We start from the raw sequence: 15,891 nt of genomic DNA, 5'->3' as shown, positions 1-15,891 counted from the left end.
TTCACAGCAACAAAGTTATGCCAATTCCTTTTATTTATTCATTCCAAATTTGCAATCTAAGCACAACCTAAAAAAGTCATCGTAGATTTGTCAATGGGCCATAGTAATTCTTTGACATTCTGGAGGAATAACTTGGAGCCTCGAAGGAATTCTTACCAATCTTGTTAGTTCCAATTATTGATCTATAAATGTCTAAAACGCTCACAGATGTCATATAAAATCATCAACGGTTTTTTCTCATATTAGCCATATATGACTTGGAAAAGCATTTTCAACTTGGGGTTTTATTACGTGATTCTCAAGCTGAAGTCCCTCTTTTTTGAAAGCTATAAAACAGTTCTTCCAATTTTGAAATTAGTTAAATTGATCATCTGGTAAGTCTATTACGCTATTATTTGTTTCTCCAAAAACATAAGAAGCTTCTTTGTTTGCAATTATTAACTGTCAAGTATTATTTGCGTTTTGTTTTTGAAATTGCAATGTCATATTCAGAGCTTCATTATGATTTTGAGCCCTTTTAATTGAAGAAAACACACTCTACTCTATTTACAGAATTTCACACACGTGACATTCAGGTGATTATGCTTCTCTTCTACTAAAACTATTCACAAATGCTAAATAAACGGATCTGAGGTCAAATATTCAGTAACAAACAAGTATACGTCATACGTGTCAAATCAACTGATGTTTTAAGGGAAAAAAATTTATTCTCGTTAACAAACAACCCGTGATGGCTTTCCCTTTACTGTAGATGTCAAAACCAGATTTTTCTTTTTCGAACAACATACTCTATATTTCTTTTATATCATGGTAGAACAATTCGTCGTCAATACTATTATGGAATTGATTCTATTTCTATGTAAGTTCTGAATAGCAAGTGTTTGTAAGAAAAAAATACTGGTATGCTTTTTTGTTTCATAGTGACAAGGCCGACTTTAGCCCGTTAAAGTCCATTGTGCAGTACATTTTTCTCCATTCCAGAAAACGGTAGCAATTAATAATAATTTAGTCAGAAGTATACTCGTTATAATCAAATTACCCAATTATTAATAAACCCTTACAGTGGTAGCAATCATTGTAGAACAGTCAAAGTCAATGTTCACACTTAATAGCTCAATATATACCTGCCCTTAAATTATTTGAAATCCGTTGGTGCCGCTGTGATTTAGAAATGTAAAGCTAAATTTTCATACTCAACAACAACAACTGATTTAAAAATTCAGCCTTTAGTAAAATTTAAAACTGCGCTTGTGCAGAAATTCTATTCTCCCCCTACTTTTACTAATATAACCACACCACTCCCTGTCCATTTTTTTTTTTTTTTTAGTTTTTCTTTTACTCTTCTTCTTTTGTTACCAAGAGTATATTCAATCAACTCAATTGAATTATATCTAACCAATCAAATATATTTTCAATCATGGCCTCCTTTAAATTAGCTACCGATTTACCAGAATGGAAAAAATTAGAAGAAACCTATAAATCCGTCGGTGAGAAATTCAGCGTCAGAGATGCATTTGCCAAAGACCCAAAAAGATTTGAAGAATTCTCCTGGATCTACAAAAACTACGATGATTCTAAGATCTTGTTTGATTTCTCCAAAAACTTGGTTAACAAAGAAATCTTTGATCAATTGGTCACTTTGGCTAAAGAAGCCGGCGTTGAAAAATTGAGAGACGCCATGTTTGCTGGTGAGCACATCAACACCACTGAAGACAGAGCTGTTTACCACGTTGCTTTGAGAAACCGTGCCTTGAGAAAAATGCCAGTTGATGGAAAAGATACTGCTCAAGAAGTTGATGATGTCTTGAAGCACATGAAAGAATTCAGTGACTCAATTAGAGATGGTTCTTGGACCGGTTACACTGGTAAATCCATTACTGATGTTGTCAACATTGGTATTGGTGGTTCCGATTTAGGTCCAGTTATGGTTACTGAAGCTTTGAAAGCTTACAGTAAACCAGGTTTGAATGTCCACTTTATTTCCAACATTGATGGTACTCACACTGCTGAAACTTTAAAGAATTTGAATCCAGAAACTACTTTGTTTTTGATTGCTTCTAAAACTTTCACCACCGCTGAAACCATCACTAATGCCACTTCAGCTAAAAACTGGTTCTTAGCTGCTGCTAAAGATCCTAAACACATTGCTAAACATTTCGCTGCTTTATCTACCAACGAAAAGGAAGTAGTTGCCTTTGGTATTGATGCCAAAAATATGTTTGGTTTTGAAAGTTGGGTTGGTGGCCGTTACTCAGTTTGGTCTGCCATTGGTTTGTCAGTCGCCATTTACATTGGTTTCGAAAACTTTAATGATTTCTTGAAAGGTGCTGAAGCCATGGATCAACACTTTTTAACTACTCCATTAGAAAATAACATTCCAGTTATTGGAGGTTTATTGTCTGTTTGGTACAACAACTTCTTTGGTGCTCAAACCCATTTGGTTGTTCCATTCGATCAATACTTGCACAGATTCCCTGCTTACTTGCAACAATTGTCTATGGAATCCAATGGTAAATCCGTTACCAGAGCCAATGTTTTCACCAACTATCAAACTGGCACTATTTTGTTTGGTGAACCAGCTACCAACGCTCAACACTCATTCTTCCAATTAGTCCATCAAGGTACTAAATTGATTCCAGCTGATTTCATTTTGGCTGCTCAATCCCACAACCCAATTGAAAAGAACTTGCACCAAAGAATGTTGGCCTCCAATTTCTTTGCTCAATCTGAAGCTTTAATGGTTGGTAAAGATGAAGCTAAAGTTAAAGCAGAAGGTGCCACTGGTGGCTTAGTTCCTCACAAGGAATTCTCTGGTAACAGACCAACCACTTCTATTTTGGCTCAAAAAATCACCCCAGCTGCTTTGGGTTCTTTGATTGCGTACTACGAACATGTTACTTTCACTGAAGGTGCTATTTGGAACATCAACTCTTTTGATCAATGGGGTGTTGAATTGGGTAAAGTATTGGCTAAGGTCATTGGCAAAGAATTGGATGACAAGAAAGCCGTTGCCACCCATGATGCTTCTACAAATGGTTTGATTAACCAATTCAAAGAATGGGAAGATTAACTATCCGTGAAGTTGTAGTTTTTTGAGAGCAAAAAATTTAAATTGAATCAAATATTGAGAACTTTTCTTTTCTGTGATGTAAGTTTTTTTATAGATTATTGACTTTTCTAAACTGATAAGTTGTTTATGAGATAGAACTTGTAGAGTGTCAATTGTTGCAAATCATGGAGACTACATTTTTGCAAAGGAAGACAGAAAAACGAATTGCTAAGGAAAGGACATCGAGAAAAAAAAAAACCGATCGAAAAAATGGAAAAAAAAAATTAGTGATGGGTGGAAATTGCTTTTGCAGGGAGCAACTTCATAACCATTCCAACACTTCATTACCTTTGAGAGACCATATCAATCCCATCCTCGTCATGTCAGACACAGAAGAGATTCCAGTTATAGAACAAGAAGAACTAGATAACCCATTAAGAATAATTCTAGTAATAGATCATCCTGAAAACAAAGAATCTAATGAGATGGAGGAACGTTTATTAGATTCCATACAAAGTTTTAAACAAATGGATCAATTTTTTGATAAATTTGATGAAACAATAGCTATTCCTAATGAATCACATATTAAATACGAAGTGGGAAGTGATGGATTGGTGGTTATTATTGTGGATAATTTGAAATTACGTGATGAAGTATTGGTATTTATTGATGGGTATAATGAAGGCAATGAGAATAATACAACTGAGAATGAAGATGAATCACAGGATAAGAAGAAATTGAAGAAAGAAAAGAATTAGACACTGAAAAGTAGAGAATTTAATGAATATACAAGAGACTGCATTTATCAGAATTCAAGAAAAATTGTGAACAGTGCTTTGCAAGACTTGTAAAGTTGGACGAGAAATAATATATGGGAAGTTGTTAGGGATTCTTTGGGAATATGATTTCAAAGATACTAGAATGTCTTGATTTTTGAAAGTATTGAACAGATAGTAGTATGACGTGCCTGCTTAACCATGTTATCAGGATATCCCTTTCAATAATAACTTTCTGGATGTCCTCACTGTATAGAATCTACTATGTAACTAAATCTAATGGTCGTCACATCCTAAAACTACAATCTTAAGTCCACTTATCACTTTACCTCTAAAATATGGCTTGACCAAACATACTATTAGGTGGAAAAAAAAAACAAGATAGGATAACATGAATTATATATCTTCCCTTTTGATAGCTTTTATTGCTAAACGGATTGTTTTTGCTTTGAAATGAATCTCACGTAGTCACATTCTAATATCAGTTTTGAACTCAATAGAGAATCGAAACACCCTATTAAACACAGTTCTAACACAACATTGTATTATCAGTTTTCTTGTTTTACCCGACCAGATGACTCAGTCGATGATTTTAATGAAGCAACCTTAGATGGTACATCAGAATTGTTTCTACCTTTGCTGTTGCTCAACACTATTTTATTTCTTGGTAAGACAAAACTCAACAAATCTCTCTCGCTCTCATTACTATTCCAAAATAGGCAAGTGGATCTAAAAAAAAATATAAACTATGTTGGTAGTGTCCATTTTAACAAAAGAATAACAAAAAAAAAAACATAGAGACACACACTCCAACTGAGTGCAATATTTAATTTTTTGTACAAAGTCATTCACACATCTTTCATTTCTCCAATTCTCCACAGAAATCAAGATTCTTCAACAAAAAGAGTGGCAAACTACATTTAACACTTTCTTTACTTGAATCAACAATCAATTAGTTGGTAAACTGAACTACTTGCTAAACAACAACGCACTTTATGAGTTTTCCACTTCCATTACCAAGAACTCCTCCTCCCAAAACCAAGCTTCCTAGAATACCAAATGCTCCACAATCGCCAACAAAATTATGTTCTAAATCTTTGCCTACTGTGTTAGAGATGACAACATCAACACCAGAAAAGGATACTGCATTCTCACAATCAACATTCCCACCAATACGTTTATTTGATCGTGCATGGTCATTGACCACTGATGATAGTCACATTCCAGTGTACGATCTACTCAAACTATTACATAATTTACGATTGGAATCACTACACGACATGAACGAAGATTATGAACTAATTCACATGGATGATATGGTTATCAAATCACGAATAGTTGAGCAAACGGAATTTTTACACGAAGTTAATAAAGAACAAGCATACCAGATAATATATCAGAGCTTCCAAGATACCAAGGAGGTTTTGAAGAATAATGAGAGTCTAAATTTGCAATATGATATTTTTAACAATCATTATGATCTGATGATGATGAGGATAAGTAATAATGGAAGTCAAGAAGACAATGACGAAGAAGATTATGATGAGACAGCAACGTTAATGGAAATAGCCCAAAACTCCCCCTTACAAGAAGATTATGAAGATGTTCTTATTCCACAACAAATATCAAATTGGGTAAAGCCAAATATAAAATTAGCACTAACAGAATTAGAACAGTTCCATATTAAACTAAATAACCAGTATTTGGTGTTAGAAAATGATTTACGACAAATAAAACTGAAAAACGATTTGGACCTAAAGGAGTTACAAGTATTGGTTGGTAAAAATGACCATTTGATAAATAAATTAAACGATATCAGAGAAGAACTATCAGGCATCAATAATTGTTTGATGGACTATAGAGATCAATTTGATATGGATAGTTTCATAGTATGCGATAATGAGAAAACAAAAGAATGGAAATCACAGTTATTGAATGATGATAATGATGGGGAATTATTGGCTTCCTGTCTCCAATCAATTGACATAACTGCAAAAGAAGCGTTAGAAGTTGATATCAAACTGAGTTGGTCCCTTGATAATACCCCGCTTACAAGAGAAACAAGAGTTTACGAGAAGGATCATATTTTTGTGTTAGAGAATAAAGAAGTTACAACCAATGTGCAACAAGTTGGGATGTCTGTACCTAAAACTGACGATATTAGTGGTGTCAAGACAGTAGATATAGTACAGATAACTTCAACTATACCGCTAACGGTTGACAATGAAACTAGTTGCCATACCGAAGAATCTAAATTGGTAGAATCTCACATATCAAATCCCAAAGCCACTGATATTCGAAAGAAGGGTAAGATTAGTAGACATAGTCACTACCTTGTTATTGTGGCTATAGGTGTTATTGTTGCTTATTTTAAAAGCATGCTTTAAAGAATTGAAAAAAAAAAAGGATCGACAGAAGAAAACAACCTGAATATTTTTCTACAATCTATACATGTTAGTAGCAAAAGATAGCCATTTCAATTTTTTTGTAGGCTTGATAGTATAATTAGTAGTTTTTTTTTTTTTTTTCAATCATGGGAAATATAATAATGCATCCATATTCACAGCTTTATTTTTGGGATCCAGGTGTAATATCTTTTCCAGGTCAACATACTTATTATCTCTAATTGAATAACTTTTCATTAATGTATAACCCATTTTTAGATAAAATTTTCGATTCACAGGGTTGGAACTTTCTAAATACATATAACTTTTTGGATTATCCCGTAAGAATTGGGTTTTGGCATAATCCATTAAAATTCGACCCAAACCTTTACCTCTCATGGATGGTAAAGTTGCAATATCACCAAGGTACCAAATATCCACATCACAAGGGAAATGATGATCGTCATCTTCACGACATAACAACTCTTTTATTAATATTTCATTACGAACTTTTATTAAATATGGCAATTTATCTTTGAAAACTTTGAAACGACAACGACCTTTAACAGCTTTTAGATTGAATTTCACCACTGATTTATTAAATATGGAATTTGATTCAGGAGCGAAATAATCTTCATCATCGTAATCGGAGTCTGACCCAGAACTTGAATCACTAATTTTAGCTCCATATATTTGATTCCATAAAGCAACACCTAAAAATGGAAATTTATCCAAGTTTTTGATATCAAAATCTGATAATGATTTTTCAAAATTATTATCCTTGATAACAAACACAGTACCTTCAGTAGATAAACAATCATAAGCAGTGTATTCAAAATATGATAACATCAAATCTAATTTCTTTTTCTTATAAGTACTTTCTGAAGTATTTGATTTGGTGTACTTTGTTGTATTAAGAATGAAATTAGTAAATGGATCGTCTTCAAATGCCATCAACAAAGTTTTTGCAACACGTCTGTAATCTTTCAAAGTTGCAACATCAATAGAAATATCCAACTGATTAGGAATGGAAAAACTCGATCTAATTGAAACTGAAGAAACTAGTTTGGGTTTGTCTGTATTTTCATAAATCAAAGCACGGGTACGTTTGGGATTCGATGCAACCGACTCTAAACTGTTTGACCGGGCTTTTTTCGAGCCTAAAGAACTATTCGAACTTGGAACTGGAACGATAACTTCCAGTTCTGGAATGGTTTGGGTATGACACAACAACATAGATCTCTAATTATTAGAAGGGATTGATTTTGTTTTGTTTTTATTGTGTTAATAGTTGGTTACCCTTGGGGATTTACGGCAGGAATTTATACTTGTAAATTTGTAATGGGGATATGTGTTGATAACAAATAGAAAGTACACAAAGCTGGGCCCTGAACTAGTGCAACACGGCAACAATTTTTTGTTTGATTTAAATCATCTCCACGCATTGTTTTTTAACGGCGGTAAGAGATAAAGCGATAAGACTTGGTTCTATTTTTTTTTTTTTCTCTGTCCAATGATTTTCTACTACCAATTCAACTGAAAATTATCTTTTACATCTTTAGTGGCTTTATTTATAGTTAGATCCTTCATCTTTATTTTATGTCAGTTATTTGACAGTGTTTTTTGGTATAAAAAGAATCAAGTAATTAACTCTCTGGTATTAAGAATCAACATATGGAAACCAAGATTATGGAGTGCGCATTTAGAATACCTAAAAGGGAATACAATACTTGCGCGAGTGTGTTAGAGATAATTGTGAAACTGACCATTATATCGTTTACAACACCAAATACTATTGATACAAGGAAAATACGGCCCATGATATTAGAAGTTGTCATAAGCATTCTTAATCTTTTTGATCTATGAACAAGTACAACTGAGTCTGTTAGAATAATTCGATTAAGATAAACTCTAATAAAGTTATACGATCTAAGTGCAATATGACAACAAAGTTTATGACGAGAGAATACCAAAAACACAGGAAGAAATATTTGATAACCCCTATACCCCTATTTTAGCAATGTGTTGTTTATCCTCTCCCCACTAATATCTACAATGCCTTATTGTTTTACATTATCGATATCGTAATGACTTTAAACCAAATATACATAAGTTGAATATGCAATGTATCCGCTGATTTATTGCCCTGGTTACCATAAATCAAAACTTGGACTTACCCCATTATATACTCAAATCTCAATTGCCGATTTTCTCACTTGGTATCAATTAAACAACTATGATCTAATTGAGTAACTATATACCTTAGAAAGTAGTACAAACGTTACGACCCAGAGTTTTTAATACTATAATTAGAACTACAATTGCATAATTCAGCTATGTCTAAGTATTTTGTGTATGTAACAGCTATCTCAGTGTCAACATAGACAAGAAAACAATAAAATTGTGTTATTAGCATATCTTCTCTCATCTCTTTCGCAGCTTACAAGCCAACAGAACAAACACATTTTTTTTGTTCTGGAATCTCAAGAATCTGGCAAAGAAAGATCTTTCTTTCAAACAATCAGATTGATAAGCCAGCAAAAAAAAAAAAAAAAACATACTCCCACAACACCACAATCTATGCAAGATGAAATTGCGATGTTATTTTTTTTTTTTTTGCATATTCTGACACATCTCCACATAACACCACATTCTAACACACTTACAACATGTCTGGATTAGCATCGAGATGGGCCACCGATGAAACATTGGTGAAACAAGCAATTGAGCAGGACTCCAAACAACTGCACCATCCTCGCCGCAATAATAGTAATGATAAACCTGGCTCAGATCTTGAAGATAGTAAATGGAGTAAACCAATAACGAGCAAGAAATCAGAAACATTGGTGAGTATATGGGCTGATGCTGAGGATACACAAAATGTGTATCCGTCTCCACCACTGTCGAAAGATGATTATGGAAAACACAGAGGTAAGTCCGATTCTCAACACAACCACCACAAGAGAAGAGATAATGTGTCTCCGCGGAAGAGCAAGAACAATCATGAAGGTACGCCAAGAGTAAGACGAAATTCACAACCTAAGCAAGGCAATGAAGACGATGAAAGAGGACCTATGACAGCTGCTGCCAGGGCATTTGCTGCACGATTTGACAAGCCCGCAGATAAACAAGATTATACTCGTTCATCAGGGGCCAACTCCCTAGCTGAAAGGCTTGACAAGTTAAGTGTTGGCAAACACACTACACGAGAAAGAAAGTCCAACCACAAACCACACAACACAGCCAGTGTTAAACTGGAAACACTAAAACATAAGCATGTGGACACCTCAGAAGAGGATAAACAGAAAGAAGAAAAAGAAAAGCAAGAGTTGCTCAAGATGTTGGAGGAATTGGAGTCACAACATTTGGACTGGGCCAGTATGGAATAGACAAATACTTTATATCTGTATTATTAATGTATAACTTCCGAGTATTGTTGATGTGCTTTTTCGCAGTCAGCATGTAATACGAGCTGGGTCAGATGTCGCACACCAAGAAACACGCAAAAAAGTAGAAAATAGAACAAACAAGAAAAAAAGGAATCACAACCAAAAGACTCCGTTTAATCCATCATCAATCAGCACAAATGATCACTCGAAACATACTACGACTATCAGCAAGGAATTGGAGTTGTGCCCGGCCAATCACCACTTTCATACCCTATAGGAGGTATTTCTGCACCAGCGAACCACAACTACTCAGGGGCAGGAACACCATCCACCAATTAAACACACAACTGGCCATGTTCCCGATCCAACGAAACAACCGATTACCCTTGCGCACTATTGTCATATTAATTGCTGCGTCTAGTTCACTCACAATGTTGTTGTTTGTGGCAGTTCAGTATAAAAGATTCCAGGATGAGATATTACCAGATGGGAAATCAAGGAAACGAGCGATATTTCTCCCATTATGGTTTAATGGCAACATCTTGTACCAGACAGCGTATCTGTTCCCACATGGATTGAAATACTTTGACCCGGAATTCTACGAATACATCATGACAGAAATCAATCAACTGACCACAGATGGAGGAACACATAACCACCATGACACCAACGATGTGGAACAGTTTTGCCGTGTACTACAAGAGAAGAACATCAAGTATGCGGTGTTGGAAGGGTTATCAGCGAATCGAGAAATTCGACAAATATTTGGTCTTCCCTTGACTGTGGACTCACATCCAAATAGTGATGGTGAGTTTGAGATATGGGTGGAGTCCCAATACCCCAGTGTTTCTGGGTTGCAAATTGACATCACGAAAACTGTTGACAGTAGTCACACGCACTCCAGTAAGGTTGATTTCCGTTGGGTTGTGAAACCCATCAATGCGGTGTCGGTGATCAACAATGCAATGACACTGACAGGGTTGGGGTTGGACCGGTTGGAGAGTACAGAGGCCAACATCAAGACCCATGAACAAGGGAGTGGGAAAGTACACGAAGTGAAAATGGACAAAGAGAAAGTGAATTTGAATAAACAACGTGATTACACGATCCAATTTCGTGGCAAGTTTATGGTGTCAGACAAGTCAATGGTGAGAGTCGGGGTAGTGGAATATTACGGGACAATTGATTTTGACCATCTATTGATCAATCGTGGGGTCAAGATAACCGATATGGATATGAAACACGATGGGGTGTTGTATAAAGTTATGTGAGTAGGGAGTTAGGCCATCAGATTAGCTTAACTTGGATACCTTCAGGAAAAGAAATAGTAATGTAACTCTAGATGCAAAAGTAGAGTTCGAAAAGTACTTCTTGTTTACAGTGGAAATTAAGGGAATTTCCAATAGCTTAGACGTTGTCGGCATAGGCTAAATAGTAAAAATAATTTTCATTTTGTCCAAAGAATAACAATTCTTGAAATCAAGGATTTAATTCTCTGCCTCCCTGCCATTTATACATAAAAGCGTTTTTTTATCTTTCTAGTAGGTTGAAATTAAAGAACTCAAAGAGGTTTTCAAGATGACCATGAAATCATTATGATTCCTTCATTAAACATAGAATTACTCTGATGTAAATCAAAGAAAGCAAAGCGAAATAGAACATCAGTTTACTCTGGAGTTATTACAACGTAAAAATCATCTTGATGTAAATATATATATATATGAATTCAAACTGTAAATCCGACTTGTGTAAATTACCTGAGTAATTATAACTGGCTTTTGAATCCCCACAAGCTATAAAATCTGTTACTATACAGTATCTGATGATTAATCAACATATAATTTATTCGCGTCGCTTTTATAGATTTCAATTTCTTTAAGTTTAGAACCCTTCATTTTTAACAATTCTAATGTGTTGCTGTCAATATTAAAATGAACCAAAATGAAACTCTATTCGTAACAGCCATTTGGTCTTTCTTCCCAGTGATTAAACGAAAGGTTCTAAATCCACTGATCAAAAGGTTCCAAGAATTCAGACTCCTGAAAGTTCAATATTCAGCTCATAATCTAAACATTTTACTAATATTAGGAACTCTGATGGAGGAAATACCAATAATAGGTTCCCATCCACTATGATCCTTAAATATTTGGTATCATATTGAATAGTCTCAAGATCAGGAAAAAATTCTTCACGCAGTAGACCAACGCAATGAATACGATTCTTCAGAAATAAATTATTTTTAATATTGTAATCATTTCAGAATATCCCAAAGGAAAAATCTCTATAGCTGTATATTGATTTACTTTTCAAATTAGGAGCATGTATTCCAGTATCTTCAAGGGAGTTGATACCAGGTAATTCTAACCACAAATTCTCCAAGTAAAGCATTTCCTCACATACAAAATCTACTGATTCCAGGAATGTACTAACATGAAAGTAGCGTAATTTTGGAGGCAAAGTTATTTTAGTTATTTCGTTGACTGTGATATCCAAATATTCTAAAGATGAGGAAAATGAATATTCTGTTGTGTCGTCATCACCGTAGAGTTCCAATGTCAATTTTTTAAGGCCATCAATTATGTAGTTATCCAATTTGGTATTGATTAATTCAAGACTTGTGATAACAGTGGGTAATCCACTTACATATTTAAACAACATTAAACTTAACGAATCAAATATTACTCCGGAATTTCTAACAATATCTAAGTCTGCATCTGAAATAAAGTTATCTGTACAAAGAACAGCATTAACTTTCATAGCATTATATAAAACCTCTGGAAAACTCTTATATGTTACTCTAAATGCAAAAAAAAGTCCTCTAAGTGAACAACCTTCGGGAATATCTTCCACTGGTTGACACCCTTTTTCAAACTTTCTGGTTGGAAAGAAATATGAGTACAACCACATTCCGAGAATCTAACGCCTGGTTTGTCACTTCCTTGGTGCTTCGTAACCTCTCCAGTACTTTCCACATCTGAAAAAATTGCAGAAGCAACAGTTCTCCTAATAGGCGGAAAATATAAAAGTTGCGGTAACTCACATTTGGGTAAGTAATCAACTATAATAGCAATAATATCCAATGGAAGTTCTGCTAACCTAATGAAAAGATTTACATTTTTGTTTGTAGATGGCATAGAGAATGGGCTTATTAATACTTGACAAATCAAAAAGCTAGTGTTTCAGCTAACGAATAATCAACTTCTTTTTAATAATATTGGTGTGTTGTATGTTGTGGACAGTATTACAGCACCTTGGTGTCTTATCTATGATAAATTGTGTGGATAGTTTCTGATACCAAATTGATAACATAATTGTTAAGATAACTCTGGGAGTATCATTCTAATATAAAAAGATGAATAGCTAACATTTTCTGAAACTATTCATTAAATATTGTTGGAAGTAGATGCAACACTAGTAAGACATAATATTGGCATGCTCATTGGAAACGACAAAATCAACTGAACTTAAAAATAAATTATTAGGGCAATGAAGCATGGTACTACCAAATTTCGCTTAAAATTGGCCTCAAAAAAAAAGGTTCCTAGATAATTATTACGAACTATGTAAAGAAGCTATTAACACCCTGCTGAAAGAATTCCACGAAAGTATAGGATGATCATACTATTTAAACTACACAGTTTGACTCAATTCGATCAAAACTTATTATATCAGTAAAATGTTTTTGAGGGCAGCACTAGAGTATAATCAAGCTTGTATGGTTAGAATTGATTTACCAGCAGCTTAATTAGTATTCCAATGACAATCACTACCTGTACGAGAATTGCCGTTAAAATATCTGTTACATAAATAAAATAGTACATAATATACTGATGCCTCAAGAATCTGATTCATCGTCACTATCTAAGCCCAATGCTTCCACAATAACGTTACGGCCACCATAATCATCATCGTCAGTATATTCTTCATCCAGGGTAAACACACTTCCATTGTAAAGATCATCTGAATCATAGTCAAGAATAATATCGCTCTTTCCAGAAGCTTTAGTCTCATCCGCATATGGATCAAAAATCCCATGCATACAAGACAAGCGAGAAGAATGATTTGATATTTCTCTCAATGTTTCATCAAACTTGCTAAGCTCCAATGAAAGTCCTTTGATTGCTTTCATTACTTTCCTCACGTCAATTACATTCAAATTCAAATTTCCAGTAGCCTGTATTCTTAGTTTTGCGTTCTTATTCTTTTCTTCGTACATTGAAACCAAGAATGGCGATATCAAACGAAGGTCACATTGACGTATATCTAATGCTTCCAATGATGACGCCGGTAATTTGACAGAGTTTACTGCCTTTAATTGATTTCCCATTAGTGACAACTTGCGTAAGTTCTTCAACCTTTCAAACGACGCAGGTAGCTCTTGTATTCCCATTTCCATCAAAGTTAGATGTTTAACACTAACTGGAAATAGATCAATATCAAACGTCTTGATATTACCCCCACGAATATTGATCGCTTCAAGTCTGGATACTTCCAAGTTCAATAATTCTAATATCCGGTAATCAATATTAAAATTTTTAAAAACAAAATCACCTAATACTAAGGGCCATTTAATTTCCTGAATTAGACGAGACATTTTCCCCTTCTTGTTTGCAATCAAGTGCAACCGTGTGAGACTATTCGGCAAATGATACATAAAATCCAGGCTTTCAAATGTGAGATAATCAGCTTGTAATAACAACTCCCCAGCAAAATTTGGAATTCTGAAACCACTCTCAAATGCAAGTCTTGATGTCTCAATGTGAATATATTGCAAATTGTCACCTAAATGAAAGTATCCATCATTAAATGTTAAATTCAAAAGTTCTAAACGCAGGAAACACTAGAGTACTCAAATTAACATCTGTTTCTCCAATATTATTGATCAGTAACAGTGTCAAGTTGGAAGGAAAAGTCAAAGTTGCACTACCGGAGTTACCTGAAACTGGCAAGCCTTTTCCAGTGTACTCAAAACTTTCTAGCTCAGTAAAAGAACTTCTCTCAAATAAGTTAACTGGATAGACACAGTACTTTAAAACTAGATGCTTTAACAGTTCAAACTGTTTCAAGGTATCAAGGTTGATTAAATTACCACACTTTTCTAATTTTAGTATTTTTAGATTTGGAGCAATTATTCCAGTTTCAGCAAATGATTTAATGTTCGGTAACTCGAGTTGTAAATACTCTAAATGTACCAATTCTTCAGGTACGAAATTTGCTGAATCCAAAGATGTTGTCATACATAGTTTTTGTTAATTTGGAGGTAAAGTCACTTGAATCGTGGAGTTAAAGCGAATACACAAATCTTTTAAATCGGGTGAAAAAGTGTATGTTTGGGGTTCATTATCATCAAAACGTATATCCATCTGTTTTGCACCTGGAATCGCATAGCTATTCAATGTGGTGTCAAATAACCGAATGTATCTGGCAATTGGTGGAAACGTAACTGGATCCCAAAAACTTGACAATCTTAAAGAATCAAACGTAATAGAAGAATCCAAGAATTTATTTAACAATTCTTCTGCTTTTATACCTTCACCCTGAGAAAGAGTACCATTAATACTCAGAGCTTCCTTTAAAAGCCTGGGGAAAGTATCCAAAACATCCCTACTTACAAATTCTCCGTGCATATGGATTGCTCTTGGGTATACATTCCATTGAGCAATTCCCTTCTTCAAATCAGTAAGTTCAATTTTAAACCGGTCACAGTCACATTCGGAGTAACCAACAACAGGTGCATCACTACCCTTGTGTCTATTAGCGTACCAAGTAATATTAACGTCTGATAAAATTGCAGAAGACACTTCCTTTTGAATCGGTGGGAAGTACAATAACTTAGGTAGTATACATTTCGGTAAATAACCAAGTATTATAGTAGTGATTTCGGAGGGAAGTTTGGCTACTTCCAGAAAGAGTTCAACGTCTGTGGTTATGATTGTCATGGACGTATATCTAACAAAGATAGGATGATAAAATAATATGGGATTCTATTTGGTGATACGAATGGAGTGTTCATTTTTGTTTCGTCTAACTTGCAAACCAATACTTTCAGTAATTTAAAATGTACAAACTATTTTCAAAACACCTGTAATTATTTAATATATTACAATATGTCTATGGAGACAGACTTGAAGTAGTCATTAGAAGTAGAAATGCTAAATATTTGACATTTCATGAGCTCATTGAGCGGAAGTTGGTGATGCCAGCGTTCTGAGGAGTGACATTATTAATTGAAACTAAAATACCTGTAATAGCCCAGGTACACACACTTTATAAATCGTGTATTTTCATCAATT

At 34.5% G+C, this 15,891-nt stretch overlaps 6 protein-coding genes and 2 pseudogenes across 6 annotated transcripts, besides 2 other annotated features; 5 read left to right on the top strand and 3 right to left on the bottom strand. All coding sequences in view use genetic code 12, as the record gives it.

Moving 5' to 3' along the window:
• Positions 1-1,417: 1,417 nt before the first annotated feature.
• Positions 1,418-3,070, top strand: CD36_31840 (glucose-6-phosphate isomerase, putative; the record flags this gene model as incomplete). The annotated part of the gene is made up of 1 exon (XM_002422109.1): positions 1,418-3,070. The coding sequence occupies one exon, from the start codon at positions 1,418-1,420 to the stop codon at positions 3,068-3,070; it is 1,653 nt and encodes a 550-aa protein (XP_002422154.1).
• Positions 3,071-3,234: 164 nt separating this feature from the next.
• Positions 3,235-3,807, top strand: CD36_31830 (conserved hypothetical protein; the record flags this gene model as incomplete). Its single annotated transcript, XM_002422108.1, has 1 exon — positions 3,235-3,807. The coding sequence occupies one exon, from the start codon at positions 3,235-3,237 to the stop codon at positions 3,805-3,807; it is 573 nt and encodes a 190-aa protein (XP_002422153.1).
• Positions 3,808-4,820: 1,013 nt separating this feature from the next.
• Positions 4,821-6,212, top strand: CD36_31820 (conserved hypothetical protein; the record flags this gene model as incomplete). The annotated part of the gene is made up of 1 exon (XM_002422107.1): positions 4,821-6,212. One exon carries the CDS (start codon positions 4,821-4,823, stop codon positions 6,210-6,212), a length of 1,392 nt encoding a protein of 463 aa, XP_002422152.1.
• A 144-nt stretch (positions 6,213-6,356) lies between these two features.
• Positions 6,357-7,445, bottom strand: CD36_31810 (n-acetyl tranferase (GNAT family), putative; the record flags this gene model as incomplete). Its single annotated transcript, XM_002422106.1, has 1 exon — positions 6,357-7,445. The coding sequence occupies one exon, from the start codon at positions 7,443-7,445 to the stop codon at positions 6,357-6,359; it is 1,089 nt and encodes a 362-aa protein (XP_002422151.1).
• Positions 7,446-8,878: 1,433 nt separating this feature from the next.
• CD36_31800 (conserved hypothetical protein) lies at positions 8,879-9,598 on the top strand (the record flags this gene model as incomplete). Its single annotated transcript, XM_002422105.1, has 1 exon — positions 8,879-9,598. One exon carries the CDS (start codon positions 8,879-8,881, stop codon positions 9,596-9,598), a length of 720 nt encoding a protein of 239 aa, XP_002422150.1.
• Positions 9,599-9,795: 197 nt separating this feature from the next.
• On the top strand, positions 9,796-10,869 carry CD36_31790 (conserved hypothetical protein; the record flags this gene model as incomplete). Its single annotated transcript, XM_002422104.1, has 1 exon — positions 9,796-10,869. One exon carries the CDS (start codon positions 9,796-9,798, stop codon positions 10,867-10,869), a length of 1,074 nt encoding a protein of 357 aa, XP_002422149.1.
• Positions 10,870-11,854: 985 nt separating this feature from the next.
• On the bottom strand, positions 11,855-12,732 carry CD36_31770 (annotated as a pseudogene).
• Positions 11,855-12,732: a sequence feature (lacks splice consensus sites).
• A 701-nt stretch (positions 12,733-13,433) lies between these two features.
• IFA8 lies at positions 13,434-15,537 on the bottom strand (annotated as a pseudogene).
• Positions 13,434-15,537: a sequence feature (lacks splice consensus sites).
• Positions 15,538-15,891: the final 354 nt, after the last annotated feature.

Source organism: Candida dubliniensis, chromosome R (assembly GCF_000026945.1).
Source record: "Candida dubliniensis CD36 chromosome R, complete sequence".
Classification (NCBI taxonomy): Eukaryota; Fungi; Ascomycota; class Pichiomycetes; order Serinales; family Debaryomycetaceae; genus Candida; species Candida dubliniensis.
This window is presented reverse-complemented; position numbering and strand designations above follow the sequence as displayed.